The 19,355-nt window shown below is 40.7% G+C and overlaps 1 protein-coding gene across 12 annotated transcripts in view; it reads right to left on the bottom strand.

The window, feature by feature from the left end:
- The window catches only part of ZMIZ1 (zinc finger MIZ-type containing 1), a 474,637-nt gene that overhangs the window by 181,126 nt on the left and 274,156 nt on the right, over positions 1–19,355 (bottom strand). For all 12 annotated transcript variants that reach the window (XM_048856930.2, XM_048856927.2, XM_048856919.2 and 9 more), the window contains one exon: positions 4,098–4,211. In XM_048856930.2, the coding sequence (XP_048712887.1) occupies positions 4,098–4,211 (114 nt within the window). The remainder of the gene's footprint in view (positions 1–4,097; positions 4,212–19,355) is intronic.

The following is a 19,355-nucleotide window of genomic DNA, read 5'->3' as shown; positions in this document are numbered from 1 at the left end:
AAACGCAGAGCCCAAAGCACTAGGTTTTGGCCCCTCATACTGTTGTCTGGAAACGCCGTGTTGGTTTCTCCCCTACTTGTGATTTTTACAATGTAAATGGATCTTCCCGCACTCCTTGATGCCAACGTATAGTCCAAAGTTTTTGGCTAGACCTGGCTTGAGATGTCAGCCTCTTTTCTTTGTCTGGAAAAACTGTTTATCAACTTCCCCTGACATGTCTGATTTAAACACATTCTAGTCACATATGACCAGCACATCTGTATAATTCTTTGTAGGTTAACCATACATTCATCATGCAACCAGGGCCATCCCTAAGGGGTTGCGGGCCCGGGGCAGAAGTGATGGATTCGTCTCTTCCGGGACTGGTCGTGCCAGCCAATCGCACTGGCCCGTGTGGCCCCACAAAGCGCAGGGCCTGGAACAGTCTTCCCGATTCACCCTACCCAAGGGAAGGCTCTGTATGCAACAATATATACCAGTGAGTTATAGTTTTCCAGTGCTCTATTGTGTGCCATCTTTTGGATTAATATCATGATGACAACAGTGTGAGAGACGCACAGAGCTGGCCAGGCCAGGCCATGACTCACTGCTACATAGCCGGGGGCTCATGCCATCTGGCCCTGCAGTGCTCTTAGAGTCACAGCAACACAGCCCCTGCTGGTTCTCATATAGCTTCATTTACTGAAAGTGCAGCCTGACGGGAGCCCCAAGGCTGCAGGATATCCAGGAGTTTATGCTGAGGGTCCTGGATTTCCTCTAAAGAGATTTGGAGCTCTTCCGCCACTCTCTGTAGGAGCTTTTGAAACTGTCTATGATTATCCAGGGGAAAAGAAGAGGCTGGCGCAACCACCTCATCTAGCAACAATGATGGAACCCGTCTCAGAACCAGTATTACCAGTGGATCCAGCTCATCTTCCCCTTCTTCCATGGGCTCAGGGGATTCAGACTGTCCCCTTGGAGCAGAAGGGTAGTAAGATTTCCTGTAGGAACAGATGGATTCTAGGTAATGTGTGTAAAGATGCCATGGGCACCAATAAGGTCGGTATGAGGAGTCGAAGGTAAGTTGTGATGGGACCACCTGTCCAGATTAGTAAGTTCCTGTCTCTGTGGTTGAGGGTGGTTCCAGGAAAGTCTTAATCCCGTCTGGGCTGAATTCACTGAGTGGAGGAGAAGTTGGTTCCACTGGTACATCTGTCTCTCCCAAAGATGTAAAGGTCAGATCCTGGTTCCTCAGTGGTGCTGACAGATCCATGGAGAGGAAACCGCTGCTAGTGCACAGCACAAGGGGACAGACTTCTCCCAGAGTCCTGCACTTCCACAGGCATTTGTATCTCCCTGGTGTGGACTGCTCCCAATAACAAGGGAGATTGTGGGACCCGGAGGACGAAGGTATCATCTGGAAAGGTTGTGTCTTGTCACTTCACATACCACTAGAGTAGGTATAGACAGAGGCCCCTTGCAGGAACGTGATGGTACCACCAGTGAATGAGTCACCAACATCGCAGTTTTCAGTGGTACCGATGGTTCCCAGTCCTTCAGGTCCCAGTGTTTTATTTAGGTGGTACAGCAACTGGTGTCGAGGTAGATGCAGAGACCATTACCGAAGGAGACTTGCTCCCTGGAATCTTTTGAACACAATCATGCGGCTTAGGAGTGCCTAAGTCCTTATGGCTTGGGTGTGAGAGCTCACCCCACTTAGATGGGGCTGTGGAGGAATCTCTCCTCCTACAGGAGGGAGTCTGTGAGAGTGCCCCTTCTTCTAATGAGATGGCCCAGCCAAAAGTTCCTTCCCTCTGCACTCCTATCTTTGCCAACTCTGGCCAATGCACAGGGGATCTCCCGGGCTTGGGTCGACTGGAACCTTGTTGCATGCTCCACTTTTGAAACCAAAGCTCTCATGTTTGCGGTGTTCTGGTGGGGGAAAGCAGCACATGCTGCACTTAGTGGCGATACGAGTTTCTCTGAGGCAGTAGAGGCAGAGCTGGTGGCCATCCAGGCCAAAAAGGAGCAGGGGCAGGAGATGAAGTTTTTGAAGCTCAGTAGCCAGGGCATAATCCCAGGATCAATCCCTTGCTGGGAAGCCAGGAGGGTTCCTGGGGTGGGAATTCTAACACACACTAATGTAGGGATTACCAAAACACTAACAACAACAAAACTAAGACCAATACAGAATTTGAATATTTACAGGACGAAGAGAAAGGAGAAGCTCCAGACACTGGAGGATTTTGACTTAGGCCAGGAGGGGGTAAAAAGGAACTGGAGAGGCGGAGGGTCCACCCCTCTTTTATGTGACGAACACATGGAGAGCAGGGGCATGGGCACGGACCAATGGAACTACTTGCAAGAAATCTCTGGCACATGGAGTGCATGCATGCCCACAGTGAAATACACATATCCAGCACTCGAAGAGGGAGGCCCTAATCCCAACTGAAGCCTTTGGGGGCTTCAGATATAATATTATATATGTGTGGCTTTGTTTACATTGTAAGTTTTTTGGGGCAGGGAGCATCTTTTTATTTTGTACTTGTACAGCACCTAGCACAGTAGGGTCTTGGTCCATGGCTAGGGCTCTTAGGTGGCACGACAATACAAATAATAAAAAATACACAAATGAATAAATAACAATAAATCATTCCGATGGGGAAAAAATAGGCAACTGGTCATGAGTGGTATCTTGGGGTCTAAATGGGTGATTCTCTGTCACTTGCACAGAGTTGAATCAATCAAATGAAATAGAGCAGGGTGAGCTTGGCGTTCCTTTTCTTTCTTGCTCTCTTATTGAGCTGTCTTCAGCCATGAGGTCAGGTGGGCAAAGTTAACCCACAGACACAGGAGTCTACATGAGTTCATAATGCGCCAGTCTTTCATTTGTCTCCTTTTCACAAGCACCAAACTCAGACACAGTGTTTATCAATAGCCAGATACAACATAAATTTATAGGGACAGTATAACTATGGCCACATTACATCATGTGTGTATTTTGATAAGTCAGGGTATTTTCTGAAGACAACTTACAGTTTAAACATCATCAGAAGTCTATGGAGTCCAATAACATTTATAATTCTCTCAAAAAATATTTCCTGCTTGGAAGGATGATATGCAATTTCTTATAGATCACTAGATTCATTCCATACCTTGACAGAGTTCTGAGAGATGCTATACACTTCAACACATTAAGATGGAGCCATTCCTTAACGTTTGGAGTATTACAGCTGAATCTGGCTCTTAGTAACTGCTATATGTATGCTCTTTACAAACTGTATGAAACCAATTCGTGTATTTTTGCCTGGATAACAAGCATCTGTCAACACTTATGCTGAAGAATGGCATAAGCTATCTAGGTGATCTATTTGTTTGTCTTGCTATTTTGTCGGCTTTTGTTTTAATTTATCTTTATTATATAATGTTATGAAAATAGCGAGAAAGCTTTTGAGTACCCCCACCACATAGTGTTTACTTGATTTTGTGAATATTTCTGGGCTGGATTCTAAATCTGCCAGGCAAGCGGCACTGTTCAGAACAAAAATTGCTGCTGTTGTAGTCCCTGAAATGTACATTCTACATTTGATCATTGCTCTTGGACCAATCACCGCTAATTTGACTCACACAGGCAGTCCCATTAAAGTCAAAAGCACTCTCACAAATAGTAAGGCAGGATTTGACCCACTTCAGCATATGAAACAGGCTAAGCCAAATGAAATGGATTTCTCTAGAGTGCTCATCAGCTGACGGACTAGCCCTGGTTACCTCAGAAGCGTGTCCTTCCACCCACTTCTTCAAAAATAAGCAATAGGGGAGATTTGTCTGAAATTTCGATGGCTCCCCTCATTAGTGGCTCAGTTAGTGTATATAGAGAGATGCAGTATAGCTATATAAGATTTCCCCCTCCAAATGATTAATTTCCTATTACCTTCTTATATTGCATGTTAAGTAACATTAGTCACCCTGATTGCTATGAAATAAATAGATATTAGTATGTGGGGATTAAGGAGTCATGTGCTGTACAAAAGCAGTGACTAACTGCAGACTCAGTTACCAGTCTTTGACAGACAGCACACAGAGAGGAAGAAATGCCATCACAGAAAGAGTTGACGTACCGTCAAACAGCCCATCAGACTCTGCTCAAAAGGTCTCTGGAAAGCTCTCGGGTCTCCACACCAGTCCAGGAGCTCTGTAGCTGCATTATGGAAGTTTGCAGGATTCTGTAAGTGCTGAAAAGGGGGGAAGATTAAACAACATGGTAAATAAATAATGTTAACTGCTAGATGCATTCTCTTCAGCACACTATTTCAAAGCCAAAAAACCCAGGAAATGGTAAGAGATCCAGTCACATGAGTGGATGAATAGAGCAGACCAACTTAATTCATTCTCTATTATCTGTATATTGCTCCTAATTTAATTTTATTGCGTAGAGGTAATGATGCAACTGAAAGTCCAGATCCAGTTCCCCAAAACTTGATGAATTGTGCCCAGAGATGTAATGAGTTGAACTAGGACACCAAGGCTCACCAACCCCAACGCTGGGCAGACTTGAATCTCATTCTGCATTTCAACTCTTTTCCTCAGGCCCAACGCCAACTCCTGGAAAGGTGGACTCAGAGCCAGCAATGCTTTTAGAATAGCTAGATTTCAGTATTTCCCCGCTTACTGAATTTGGCCCGAGTGCCTTACTATGGACATTGCTGATACTTATTAAGCAGTTTGACAACTGTAGCTAGCCTGTGGTTGCAACAAATATTGAGACATTTACAGCGCTATAGCTCAGGATAACAGCACATGGAGGAAAACATTGACACCAAGGTATGGCTTTGACATTGCTACAACTGAAAATACAAAAGCGCGTAGAGTGTTGAGAAATATCCAGAGGAAATCTCACAACCCCTGCAGGGGCAGAATTTCATTAGCCGGCATGACTTGGAGAAAGAAACCCATTTAACTGCTGCTCTCTCACCCTCCCCTGCACTGGCCAAATTACAGTCCTGTTTTGGGAGACACTTAGTAGTATTATTTACTTGAACTGAATTCCACCCCATGCTAAAAATTTGTAAAACTTTGAAGTACTTGAAAACCAAAATGCTCCAAATTTTTAGCGTGGGGGTAGAATTCATACTTCAAAGTACTTGAAAACCAAAATGCTCCAAATTTTTAGCGTGGGGTGGAACTCAATGTACAGCAAGACATTAGCCATTACATCCCCTGAGAAGAGAGCATTATTTGTCTGGATTTTGAAAACAACTGACATTTACATATATCCATATCCCTATCTGGATTTGTATAAGGTCACCATCAACATGATGCCTGTGTGCCTACTTACTGGTACAATGTTCACATCCAGGATGAGGATACATTATGGGCACAAGAGAGCCACATGGTACAAGTCTTTGCTTGTCGAGCCTTCATTTGTGAGGTCTTTGGGGAAAGGCCATTTTTTATTTGGTGTAAAGCACCTAGCACAGATCAGGCACGATAAGAATTTTTGTTATTTCTGTTAATAATAAACTAATAAATACTATTATTAAAACAACAATAGAATTAAAAGAAGAATAAAATAAGAATTCCTTACGAATGGAGACAATCAGTTCCATAGCATATGAGGTGTATAAAGGGTTTCCACTAGCCTGTGGTGAAATGGCCTCGAGCTAACAAGCCAATGCTTTCTAGCTGTGGCTGTAAGGCTCATATCCTCTACAGATTGGGCATAGAGAAGGCCCTGTAACATACACTCACCAGCAAATTACGTACTTTCTCTGATCAAAGGAAGCTCAACCCGACCTCTGAGACTCATAGTCATCTGAATCCCAGATAAGCCCCTATTTATGATTGCCATCTTCCTATACTTTCCCCTTTTTATGTATTCATTTATCTAAGAGTTGGAGGACATATTCTATGTCCAGGAGAACAGCACCTGGTTATACCAAAGTTCTGTATATTATATCTGTCCTTCATACCTTGCAATGGAAAATGCAAAACAAAAAACCCCCAAACCAAACCTCATTATTGAAGGACTACACACTATATGCACCAGGAAATTGTCAGCAATTCCTAGAATTGCCATTTTAAGGAGATCGGACTGGCCCATACAGTTCATCAAAAGGGTGACCCATTAGCGTCCTCTCTGGCATATCCAAATATCCAACATTGAGAGTTAACCAAATTTTTTCAAGCCCTTTGGCTTTTTGCTTCACAGATTTTGCATAAAAAGGACTTCTGTCAATGTAAAACTTGAAGAACTCTCCAGCTCAACAGAGCCAGCAGTTTTGACAAAAACGAGGTGGTCAGTGATGACCCAAAACTACTTTACTCAGTTTATACAGGTTCCAATAAGACTTCACAGGAATTAAAAAAATACTGATATTAACTCTAAAGATTCACTTATTTCCTTTCCCATGTGTATCATCATAATCTCTTGTAAGTATCTTCCTAAACAGGCTACATACACAGTGATGCCAGCTCTCGCAACAGGTGTGATGTTCCACTTAAAGACCAAACTTCAAAAGACAAGAACTCACATGGGAAACTCAGCTTGATTTTTAAAAAGTAAGGTCCAAGCCTTTGTGGTTGCAGAGAAAAGTCTGAAAATGTGCACCCAGAAGACTCAAAACCCAGAAGGCAAATAAAAGGAAACCAATCATAAAAGGAATTTATAAATAATAAAAGGAATTTACTAAATTCTCGTTATTTTTAAGCCAATCTGATGATTTTTGGGGGGTTGTTTGACTCATGATTTTTGAATATTTGAAGTTGGCACTGCTATAAACATATGTCCTACATACAAAATCTATTCACATTAAAGGCTATTCAGTTCTCTCCCCCTCTTATTCTCATGCCAGATAAACCAAATAAATTAGCTCCAAGACAGCGGAGTGAAAACAAGTATCCTCCCACACCAGGGTGTGACAAGCTCTTATGTCTGTGACCTTTTGGATCCTGTTACACTAATCCTTCTTCTATGGAGGATCTTTGTCAAAAGCCCTTACATTGACAAGAGATGACTGGTATGTGGGACAGCAAGTTTTAAAACAATGGAAGAATTAAAAAAAACAAACAGACATTATGCAACATGGTATCTTCCTACTAAACAACATGGAGCCAAATTTATACCAACTGCGTGACTTCCTCTGGATTGTATTTTCAAAGCAACATTTCCATGCCAGCTCAATGAGAGGAGTCAAAGCTCTTTGTATACTTATGAATATTAGCATATCCAGCTAAACAAAGAAAAGAGTGATCTTTTATGTCTGTTATAAAAACCAACTGGCCAAGTAGTTTAGGTTATTTGTCCTGACTGTAGCAAGCAGAAAGGTGAGAGATTGGGAGCCTTCAAAGCTGCAAATATCTGTTGCAAAAACTCTTAGTATCTACTGTCATTTCAATCCTCCATTCTCATTCAGCAGAAAAACGCAAAAAAACAGCTCAAAACCCCTTTAAAGCATCATACTCCAAGGACAACTTCTCCTGCGATAATGCGTCTGCAAAAATTGCAGAGAAAGAAAAATGTGAGCATAACTGGAGCACAAATCATACTGTGATAATCACATGCTGCAGGGCACCAAAAAGATTGCATGTTGCAACCTCAATAACACAAAACCAACATTAAATATAATAGAGAGGAAATGTGGTGTGGACGTGTTGTTGGGCATTGTAGGTTTCGCCACCAAGACTAAGGCCTGGTCTACACTCGGGGGGGGGGGGAGGTGGGAGGGGCACAGAGCTAAGTCGGTCTAAATTATGCAACTTCAGCTACGAAAATAGCGTAGCTGAAGGCAACATACTTAGAGCTACATACAGCACTGTCTTCACTGCGGTAAGTCAACTGCTGATGCTCCCCCGTTGACTCCGCCTATGCTTCTCGCTCCGGTGGCGTACCGGAGTCGATGGGAGAGTGCTCAGCGATCAGTTTATCATGTCTTCACTAGACTCAATAAATCGACCCACACTGGATCGATCGCTCCGGAGGTAAGTGTAGACATACCCTAATATATATTTTTAACCATACATGGTTTTGTAAGTGATATTTCCATTGGACACATCCTGCACTGAGAGAAAAGAACTCACCAATCCTGAACACAAAGCACAGAAGAACATGGCTATTTTTTGTTTGCGGTTTGAGATCATTGGGCACAAAATGCATTTCAGTATCACTTCACCAGCTCCATCTACAGTGACCACACACTCAGAATATGGAAAAAAAATAATTATTTTTGTTTTACTGATCGTCAGGTAAGTCTTGTGGCTCAACTTTTGAGTGCTGAACTTGAGATATCTTAAAGGGGCCTGATTTGCAGAAGTGCTGAGCACCTTCCCTCTGAAAAATCAGGCCTCCTTAAGAAGTCAAGTTGGACACCCAAAAATGGAGGCACTCAATCATTTACCATTTTTGGAGATTTAGGCCACCATTAAAGAGGCCTTAAACATGGGTTCAGTTTTCACTTCACTGTATCATACCCTAACACCTATTTAATGTGAGGCTATCAAAAATCAATATGCTTTTACAGGAGTAAAGGACAGAAATAAGTTTGTTTCATTTTTAAACTTCACTCTAGAGATACATACTCATCTCAGTGGAATATGTCACAGCAGAAGCTACCTCAAAGTGAAGCTACTAATGCAATGTCGATAGTGACTTGGACTTCAATTAATTATGCGTTATGCAACTCTCACTCAAGTCTCCATCTTATCAACCCATTGCACTTAGGCTTTCTTTTCTTTTTTTTTTTTTTTGCGTGGTCAAGCACAGTAGGGACCTATCATAAATTAACCACTAAAAAACAATCTACAAGTCTCTACAAAAAACAATTTTATATACACACACAGCATGCTGAAAACTTGACATCCTACACAGCAACTGTGCTACTGAAAATTAATTTATAGGTTAGTTATGCAAGATGAATAACTCCCCGCCTTTGTCAATTCTGTCAAAGACAAAAGTCCCAACTAATCTAAAGGAAGAAAAGAATTTGCCAAAACATTAATGGGTTAGATCTCCATCCTCTTTCTAATTTTCTCAGAAATAATTTTTAAAATAATGGGGGGGGGGGTTTCCCTGAAATTTCTCAGGATTACAGAGACCAAAGATGTTTTCTGTGGGTGGGAATGGGGAGCTGAAAGGAAACCACGCATGAACCAAAATGTAAATATGAAGAAGAGACTACATCCTAGGAAATGTTGCCTTATGCAAGAAAACATTAAAAACTACTACTACGAACAAACTGAAGACTTCAGCACTCACTTTGGGCTACTACATCTAATACAGTAGGCACACAGGACATTAACAGGCTGGCAGAGCTCTAAGCCCGAAGATTCTACAAGAGAACCACAATGTTTAACCTACAACCATGATGTTTAAATACGTGTTACTTATTATTTTTTCATCACCAGCAATGTGCTCAACAGTGCAGAAGACACTTGTATCAAGGTAGTCGCGGGGAACTCACAATCTAAAATAGAAACAAACAAACCAAGACAAACTGTAAGAATCAGTTACTTACAAGACTGATCTTCAATATTACTTAATTTTACTATAAAACAGCTATTGAAAAAACATCACAATGTCATTATTTCACAACCTATCAGAACCTTCAAGTGAAGTTTCCAGCACTGAGTTGTTATAAATAAGTGCTTCTTAGGACTCCAACTGACTTAACTCAATGAAACTGAAAGACTCAAATGCACAAAAATCAGCGACATGCGACTATATATTGTTATGGGCAGGAATCACCAGGTGGTGCTACCAGTCTCCCAAGCTCTTTTTCTTGCAAGCAAATTTTATTTATTTATTTATTGATGCAGTATCTTGCGCAGGGGAGCTATGGCAAGAAGCAAGGGAGTTCTCTCTCTGCCTTAATATCTCACTGACTTCTTGAGGCAGAGTTGCTCCCTGGGAAGTAGGAATTGGTGGTTGGGCTGAGATTCCTGAAAGAGAGAATTATCTATAAGTTGTCTGTGAGCACTTCTGCTTTGGAACTGGTATATATGTATAAATAAAAGAAGCTGCATTAAGATTATATCTAAACTCTGCATCACTGATTTCTCCTTCAATGGGAATTCAACCTGCAAGGCCCTGACATCTGACACCGCTCATCTGTGGGCCTACAACAGGGATAGGTAATTATTTTTGATCAAGATCCACATTTCTTGGGCAAAGATATAGTCAAGGTCCAAACTCCATAGAAAATAATAAAAAAATAACACCAAGGATAAGTAAATAAAAAGATTTGGGGGTCCGTCCAAAAGCATCTGGCAGTCTGGATTTGGCCCGCCTATTGACTACCCCAGCCTACAATATGTAACCACATGCACATCAACCTGCACACACACATCAGTATATGACAGTTCATGCACACATAGATTTTTAATTTTCAAAGGATCCCAAAGCACTGTAAAACAAAGTCATATACCCTTTATATACTGCGTTCTCTACACCCCCACACCAAAATGCATGCCTTATACAACTGAAACCTTGAAAAAAAAAATTTAGGAAGACAGAAATCAGTTACCTGGAATGAAATATGGCTAGGATACCAGGTATATCTCTTCTAAATATAGAAGATTACAACCCAAATGTATACCAACATGTTGTAGATATAGCAATGCAGTAAATACTAGGACAACAACAGTGCAAAATTAAGAGTAATTACAGAGGGTTAAAGTTATCATGCATATATCAAGACTCCACTAACATGACAGCAATAATATGGAAAACAAAATAATTTCAGTGCAGACTCTGTGTTTTTATATGTTGCTATGGAAATTAAACGTGGAATTTTAGTTTACAAGCTTGCATATTTTTGAGGGGGAGAAATATTTTTTTTCTTTTCTTTGAAACATGCCTGGCTCTGAAAACACACAACTAATTTACCATAGCTTTGCTGCTCAAATGGGATGTCATGCAAATAGGGTGCTTTTGAGTAGCAAACTGCTTAACTATGCTAAACAAGTTATTGCATTTATTTATGTGATGTTGCACCAAATTATGAAGGCTGACTCAAGTCGTGTGTTTGTTTTACCCAGCTACGTCTGCTCTGTGTCTCATGTCTCGCTTCAATTGAACTTCTGAATGATAATGTAACTAATCACACAGACGCTAAGACATGTTGCTAGATTCTAGGTTAATTAACAGTGGCCTAGAGTCACTGCATTTCTCACATGGATAGCCACTTTGGCCCCTGCCTGCTGTCCGGCTTCACTAGCCACACAAAGCCTTGCAATTTTGTATTAGAGTAGAAGAAAACTACTACCAACAAATGGAGATTGTCACTGTGTGGAAAAAGACATACAATATCAACTTGCTCCAACTAGTCATATATTGCCTTTTCTACACTCAGAAACTAACCCATGACTCCAAGAACTGGGGATTAAAAAAGATATCCACCAAATATCATGAGACTCTATATTAAAATCTCAAGAGTTGGCAACACTGAAATTGGCCTAGTTCCTTTGCAGAGAAGTCAATTAACACCAGCTGAAAATCTGGCCAAATTTATCTACCTCTAAAAGCATTTTCTCCATCTCTGGCACTCCCTAAACCTATTCCTTTAATAAGGAAGACATGGAGTCCAGCTGCTTTTGTAGATTCCACCAGCCAAGAAAACCTTTTTGGCTGAAAAGATCAAAAACTATCATTTCTATCTAAAATCAGTCAATGTTTTCTAATCATTTTCTCCATCTTAATATTCACCTGGACTTGCTTTTCGCTGTGTTTGATCAAATGATCATTCACTGTAATTCATTAATACAGCCTTTTATTAGTCTAAAAGCTCAGTGAGTAAGCCCAGCCATGCTCCCCTCCCTCTCATGCATGGATAACTGCTACGGTTCTTCATTCATGAATTAAGTCCCTTTCTCACTCCCAGACATGCCCTTCATTGGCTCTTATGGAACTAAAGTGGTGTTGTAGAAATATCAGTCACTAATTGCTGATGTGCTTCTAAAACGGAAAAAGCCATGACCCAAAATAGGTGGTTTTTCTCTTTTGTGACGGCTAAGGTAATGTGATTATACATCTGAGAGTCTGTAGACGTAAGGAACTATACTTAGTAAATTAAAAACACAACTGAAACCAAGAATCAAAATGTCCTCTTTCTTCAGGAGGATAGAGGGAAATATTGAGATATTTTCTTTCTTCTAGGGAATTGAACTGTGCTTATCTACATACAGCTATACATAGTGCAATTCTCTAAAAGGAATAGCTCTACGGACTCCTTCCGGAGCAAAGATTGTTTTATAGTTAGGCAAATAAAAAGGCTCAAGCTATGAACTTTGCATCCAGATAGAAACTTTTCCAACATTCAGATGCTTTTCTCAGTCAGACTAGTCTTTAAACAATAAGAATATCTTGCACTTATATGGAGCATCTTTCATCGGAGGCTCTCAAACTGCCCTACAAATGTTTATTAAACTTCCAAATACTCCCTATTATCAATGGGTAAACTGAGGCACAGACCGATTAAATGACTCATACAAGGCCACAGACCTAAGAATTAAATCCACAGCTACTAAGAGAAGATACAGTGAAAGCAGACCGCCTTTAATACATTTCAGTATTTGCAGTTCCCGTTTCAAGGGAAGGAAAACAATAAATAGTGAGCAAGGAAACAACATCTTTATCGAGAGCATTTATATGAAAAAAAGTCAGCACAGACAAGCAGGGTCAAATTCAAATGGGTAGGTATGTGCCACTCCCATGGAAATCTCTGAGCAAAATTCAGTGTTGAAAATAGACACAAGGAACTGTATAGTAATCAATGAGGCAGCGTAACTTACACTGATGCAGAATTCAGCAGACATGCAAAGTGTTCTCAGTGTACAAACCAACAGACCATACTGTGTGTTAAGAGGAAAAGCACTGAGAGTGTACAAAATAAAGCAATGCTTCCAAGCTTAATTATCTCCCTGCTTTCCTATTACACCTTTTCTGCTTAATCTTATACGAACACATTTATTGCAAAGCCCCATTTGCTTCCCCACCATTTATAAGTGAAATTCTTTTTTTTTTTTTTTTGCATGGCCAATGCACACCAAATCAATTTCTAGGGCTGCACAAATATTTTGGAAATTTTGACAAAGAATTTTTCAAATACTGTTGCTGGGTTTTGTTCAGTTTATAGAGTGGTTGAAATTTTTCAAAAATTTGAAGTTTCAGCTAAAGAATGTTCATGGAAAAATGTTTCACTACCTTTCTTTCTGAAGTTTTCAACAAGCTGTTTTCCAACCTGCTTGTCCCCAAACAGGTAACTGACCCCATTCTGTAGGTCAGAACTGAATCTGGCCCACACTGAGTTTTCCCAACTCATGTTAAATAGTCTATTCCCATGAGAATATTGCCCCTGTGGGCAGGGGATCACTTGCAAAACAAAGACCACTCTCACAATGACACACAGATGTTTGCAGAATTGATTCCAGAATTTATCCAATTTATTTTTCAAAATTTAAATAGCAATGTCAGCTTAACCACTTTGCCGTGTTGGTCCCTTAATTTAGTGACCACAAGATTTGCTTTTGAGCTGCGGAGGGAGAGTGGGGGTGGGGGTAGGGGATAATGTGTGTCTGGGAGCAACTCCATCTTATCCACCTACTTTAAAAAGCCATGGTATGTGTCAGCAATATATTCATCATGAGGCTGTTCTTGAAAACCATTAGCAGAAGCTAAAAGAGCTGAAATGAGGATTACTGTTTGACTTTGCTGATCAGAATTACAAGGGCTGCATCTCTTTTCTGGGTTATATGCTTAGTATATAAATAGCTGCAGTACACACTGAATATTTACAATAGAACCTTTATCTCCTATTAAGGCAGAAAACGACAAAAGCACCTTCTCTGTAACAAAAATTATTGGGTGCTGTTGCGCTATGCTCTGCCCCGGCCAATGTGCTTTTGCGGTTTAAGACCTGAGCCTGGTATCTTATTCTCATAGCCAGCAGAGAAAACTGGCTCACTTTAGCGGCAACAGCTCATCTTGCTCAATAGTAATGCATATATCCAGTTACAACAACATTTGCCAATCCAGTCTTTAGCCATGTCACCATCACCACCTGAGGAATGGTAATACTCAACCTGGAGCTCTCAGATCAATGTGGTACATGTAAGGGAGGCCTGATTTGTGCTTCCCCTTCTGCCTATTCTAAGGTGGAACAAGAGCAATGTTGATCATAAGAACACTCCATGACACTCAAGGCCACATGGAAAGTGCCGGACATCTGGATTATCATTATGGACACTGCTTCTTGAGTCCTTCCTTCAGAGAGGAGAAAAGTACCTTTCCTTCCCAACATCCCTGGGAGGGGGAGAGCGTGGCAAGCAAAAGAGAAGCAAGAAGCCACAATGAGTCTCAAGATAATCAGAGCATAGTTATTAAGTTGCATCTTTAATCATATTTTCCTGACCAGGCATAATGATACAAAGCTTCAGTATTACAGTGCAAACATTAACATGTAAAGATGTAAAGTTAGGATTTCCTGGCACAACTATTTGGTGGCACTTCAGGACCCTTTTTAATAATTATATGGTTCCTCACATCTTCATGTCTAAGCATCACTGTCTAAGATTATTAATACCAAAAAAATTATGACATCTAGTATATCTAACTGGTGCACTACACTCATATAGGAGAATGAAACTAGACTGGTCAATTTCATTTTCTAGCCACCTTGACCTGGTTCACATGTGCTAGCTCAAGGCACTAGTACTTGGGATTATATAGCACTTCTGGAGAACTTTATGTATACTTATACATTTACATCGAAAATATATTAAAAATAAAATGCCTGTACATGAGTTCTAGGTGCCCCAACAAAACTTAAATGCACAGTCTCTTAGAATACCACTCATAAGTTAACATACCCACAAGAAAATACACAGCAAAATATACTGCCCCTTCCTATTCCACACAAAGCCCCAGAACTTCAGCAGCTCCTATCAATTATGTACGATTTTGCAGTGTCCCTAGAAGGTCAAGAAACGTGGGCCATTTTGGAGCAGGAGGGGTGGGGGGATGAGTTCAGAGCGAATGGGCTTTCAAATAGAACACACTCTTTACTATGACCCTCTGTCTTATGCTGGGGGACAAGCTAGAGCACCTTTGCTGATCTCAACTCCAGAACAGTGATATGTGGAAAAGGGTGGGTCTCTCAAGTGGGCAGGTTCCAAGCCATTTAGATCTGTGACATCCTGTCTGCTGTGAAATTTAAGTAAGACTCATGAAAACATTTGTACTCATACTGGACTCTCCCCCTTCTCCATTTGATTTCCAATATAAAAGGTTATAATAAAATACAACACCATGGGTGGGTGAGTCAAACATTTACCCCTTTCCATTATGGGTGGGTGAATACTGGATATTGCCACTCTAGTTAGCCAGGCTGTTTACACAAAGAAAATTCAGCAAAGGTGTTGGGGCGCTTTAACCAGGAACCAATTTAATGATATAGGAACTTCCATCTGCAATGCCTGTGCCATTTAGTAAGGCAGTTTGAGTTCTTAAATATCTCAACGTGTTTCTGAGTTACCATTCTCAAGGTATCTGCCAGCCGTTCCCTCCAAAATATACCAGGTCGCCCTACGTGGATGACAACCTAAACCTTTACTTCAGGTGAAGTTGTTAATGGATTTTATTGACGGAAGCTGATTTGTTCCACACACATGCTTACTTGTCTTGTTTACAAGAATCTACTTGCACAATGTATTTTAAAATAGGATATGTGGAGACAACAGTAGGGTCCTCAGTCTGAAAAATTCCACATTAGGAACAATTATATAATTTGAAGCTGAAATGACAGCATTTTGAATTATCTGGGTTTATTCATAAGTAATGTCTGAACAGTTTTTGGAAACCGTAGATTGCTACACAAGTGCTAAATACAATTGATAAGTAATTCTATAGCACCTTCCACTGGAGAATCTTACCGATTTACAGATGTCAATGAAGGTCACAATGCTCTGAGAATGATAGGAAAGTATTAATCCTTGCTCTTTCCAATGGACCAAACTCAATTTTTATTCTATTTTCTCAATTCTAGTGGCATAAGGGCAGGGATTTTGTTGAAAAACCGTAAGAAATCCACAGTCAACAGTCAAATTATGTACACTGTATTGGGTTTGACACGTACTTTTCAAAGGTTTTTTACTCATTTACTGAACACTTTCAAATGTTTATCATCTGTCTTCCTTGTATTTCAGTGTTTTAGCTTTATTATTTTAATCTCATAGTCCATACAGAATGAATAGAACTGATGCCAGTCTAATAAGACATACATCCAAACATGTCCTACTCTCACCAGCTCCTATCAGCAACCTATACATTCTTAACATGTTTCAAATTCGTACATAAAATGTTTGCATGGGAATGATTTTTCAGTATTCCTAGGAAAGACTAAATTTGCAATACTCATTGAAATAAAGATAAACATGCATTCAGAAAGCCTCTGGTCTATTTTTAGAAAGGGCCACCTATAGCAGGAGGTGCATGTAATTGATTAACCTCTTCATTGTTTTAAATGGCCAACCTGAAGGTTACAACTAACACTGGAAATTAAAGTTCCATCGCCAATAGCAATTTTACGATTTCCAGTACAAAGGAGCATTCAGTGATGATTACCCTGAGAAACAACACAAGACATCTGAATGTTCAAACTTTGTTCCAAATCATAACCTGATAAATTTAACTTAATTTCTCACATTATGATCACTTATAGGGTGACTTATAGCTGTAGCTCACGAAAGCTCATGCTCAAATAAATTGGTTAGTCTCTAAGGTGCCACAAGTACTCCTTTTCTTTTTGCGAATACAGACTAACACGGCTGTTACTCTGAAACCTATCATTATATAGGGTGACTGTTTCAGAGATTCAGTTTGAGGGGTCAAATTCCCGAGACCATTAGATTTATAACTCAGCACTTTTTTTTTTTAAATCATCAATGTCCACTCCAGTTTCAGGAAGAATATTTGTAATTGGCATTGCAGGCAGCTGTTCAGAGTTTGATTTAGTCTTTAAAAAGTCATCAATTCCTTTTCATGAAAGCCTGAACAAACATTTAAAAATGCTTTTGTCTGACCACAAACAGTAGACAAATACCCCACAGAACCATTAAGTATCCTTAATTTTCCAGGACACAACAATGACACTTGCCATCCACCTTCCTGAAACCTAGAGTCCAAGCATCCACTTTCCTTCTCCTCTTCTTGTTTATCCCTATCCTAGTCTGGAAAAAATAGGACTGATAATTCTGAAGGGAAAAAGGTTTTGCAGGCAGCAATACCAGACAGGAATGCACAAGTTTGTAGGTATATACTCTATCTGTTCTATTCTTTCTTTCCCTGCAACAGAGGCTCCAATAGGGCTCTTTTAGTTACAGTCCTATACATTTTTCCCATTTCCATCTGCATTTACAGTTTTCAGTGTAGGACTGCTTCAAAACAGAGTAATAAATAATTTGGGATCCTGGATTTTTATATAAGCTAAGAATCCCAGTAAGCATCATATTCAAAAAAATCCTTTTCAGGATTCATTTCAGACTCTCACGTTTGGAGTGAAATGAAAACTTGTCTTTAATTAAAGCTCTACCAGGCACTGCACTGTTGCTTCTGAATCTTACTTCTGCTTTCAGACAGGAGTAGAGGGAAACTGACAGTTAAAACATCCTCTCCTTTCCAATCCTGCTGCCAAAGGGGAAAGCAGGCTGGCCCAGGAGTTCCTGAGCTAGAACAGGAATGCAGTGTCCCTGAAGACCATGACACCTGGAGGTCTCCTCAGTCACTTGTGCTATAGGGCTGGGCCTGTTGGATATGCCCCAAAATAACCCTCATAGCCTGCTGAGTCATCAAATGATGCTCTCCTTTTAGTTGCTCCCTCGTTTCTATCCTCTGGCTTCAATTTCAAGTTAAACGAAGTGCTTGTTTACTAAGCTAAACTGGCTAGACAACATTACCTGTCCAATGCACTGCTCCAAAGCTTGAATTGTTTGTAGTATCACCTCCTCCTCATTTTCAGGCTGTGAGAGGCTGACCAAGAAGGGATAATCAGTTGTCACCGTACCTCTGATTCCAACCCCCATCTCAGCAAGTCTAGACTGCTGTAACAATAACTTTGTAACTGGAGTAACTGCCAAAGCTCTGACCTCAGATTCCTGAGCAGCCCTACTGACTCTCTTCTTGGGAGCCATAATGCTTCCCACAAATAGCGAGAAAGGGAAGAGGAAAACCAGGAATCGTCAAATGCTCAGAGTAGCAGAATGGCACCTCCTGGTAGGTAATCAGACAGTTGAGGACACCGAGACCCACCCAAAGAAAAACAGTTGCTGCTGGAAGTCAAAGTTTCAGCAGCACTATCTCCCCCACTGCTTCTGTAACCAGTTCATCCAAATAGGAAGTGACCCTCCCCCAAGGAAATTACCCTTCTCCTTTCCCTTCCTTACCCCATGTACTTCTGTGTTTTATGCATTTGGGGGAGGAGGGCAACTCTGTGATGTCAGCTTCTTTTTCAGTTAGAAATCAAACAGCTCAAATGCGGGGAGGAGGGCGGGAAGATTTCTGGCAGCTAGCCCATACCAGCAAAAGAAGAAAGGGTCCAATATGCCATGGAACACCATGATGCTGTTAATATAAATGGCCATTATGTCTGCTTGGAAATAACAGTGTCTTTCCCCTACCCTGATCCAAAATTTAAAGAACCTGATGGAAAATAAGTTACTTCAATTGGCATTGTAAAAGCTTCTTCCCTCCTCCTTAGCAGAGCAGAATGTCAGGGCTGATGGGAGACTTTTCTCGGGGCTTGTCTATGTGGAGAGCTAGTGCATGGTAAGCTGAGATGTAAATCTGTAACGCTCTGGCCTGCCATGCATTGACTGGCCATGTGGACTCTGCTAGGTTGAAGCAGACTCTGGAATTTTTAGTGCACAATAGGAGGGTCCACATGTGCAGCAGGCTAGAGCGCTGTAGATTTACGCCCCAGCTTGCTGTGCACTTACACTCTGTAGAGACATGCCAATAAGCATTGTGGAAACTTACAGAAACCTGGGGACTTGCCAGAGCAAAAAGGAACATAGGGTAACATTTTCAAAAGTGCCTTAGTGACTCAGGAGTCTGTTGGCCATATTTCAAAGGTATTCAGGCACCTAAAATGAAATCAGAGTTAGATCCTGTTGGAAATCCCACTAGGCATTTATCTGTATCTGTAACAGGCACCTAAGTACCTTTAAAAATCTGGTCCCAAGTCCCATTTCCAAACGTGATATAAGCACTTAGGGGCCTAAGTCTCATTGAAAGTTAATGGGATTTCAGATCCTAAGTACTTAAGTCACCTTTGAAAATAGGACTTAGGACCCCAAGTCAATTCTGCGCTTTAAAATATCTAATCAGCAGA

Source organism: Caretta caretta, chromosome 7, assembly GCF_965140235.1.
Source record: "Caretta caretta isolate rCarCar2 chromosome 7, rCarCar1.hap1, whole genome shotgun sequence".
In the NCBI taxonomy this organism is placed as follows: Eukaryota; Metazoa; Chordata; order Testudines; family Cheloniidae; genus Caretta; species Caretta caretta.
The sequence above is the reverse complement of the archived record's forward strand: the minus strand, read 5'-3'. Positions and strand labels throughout refer to the sequence as shown.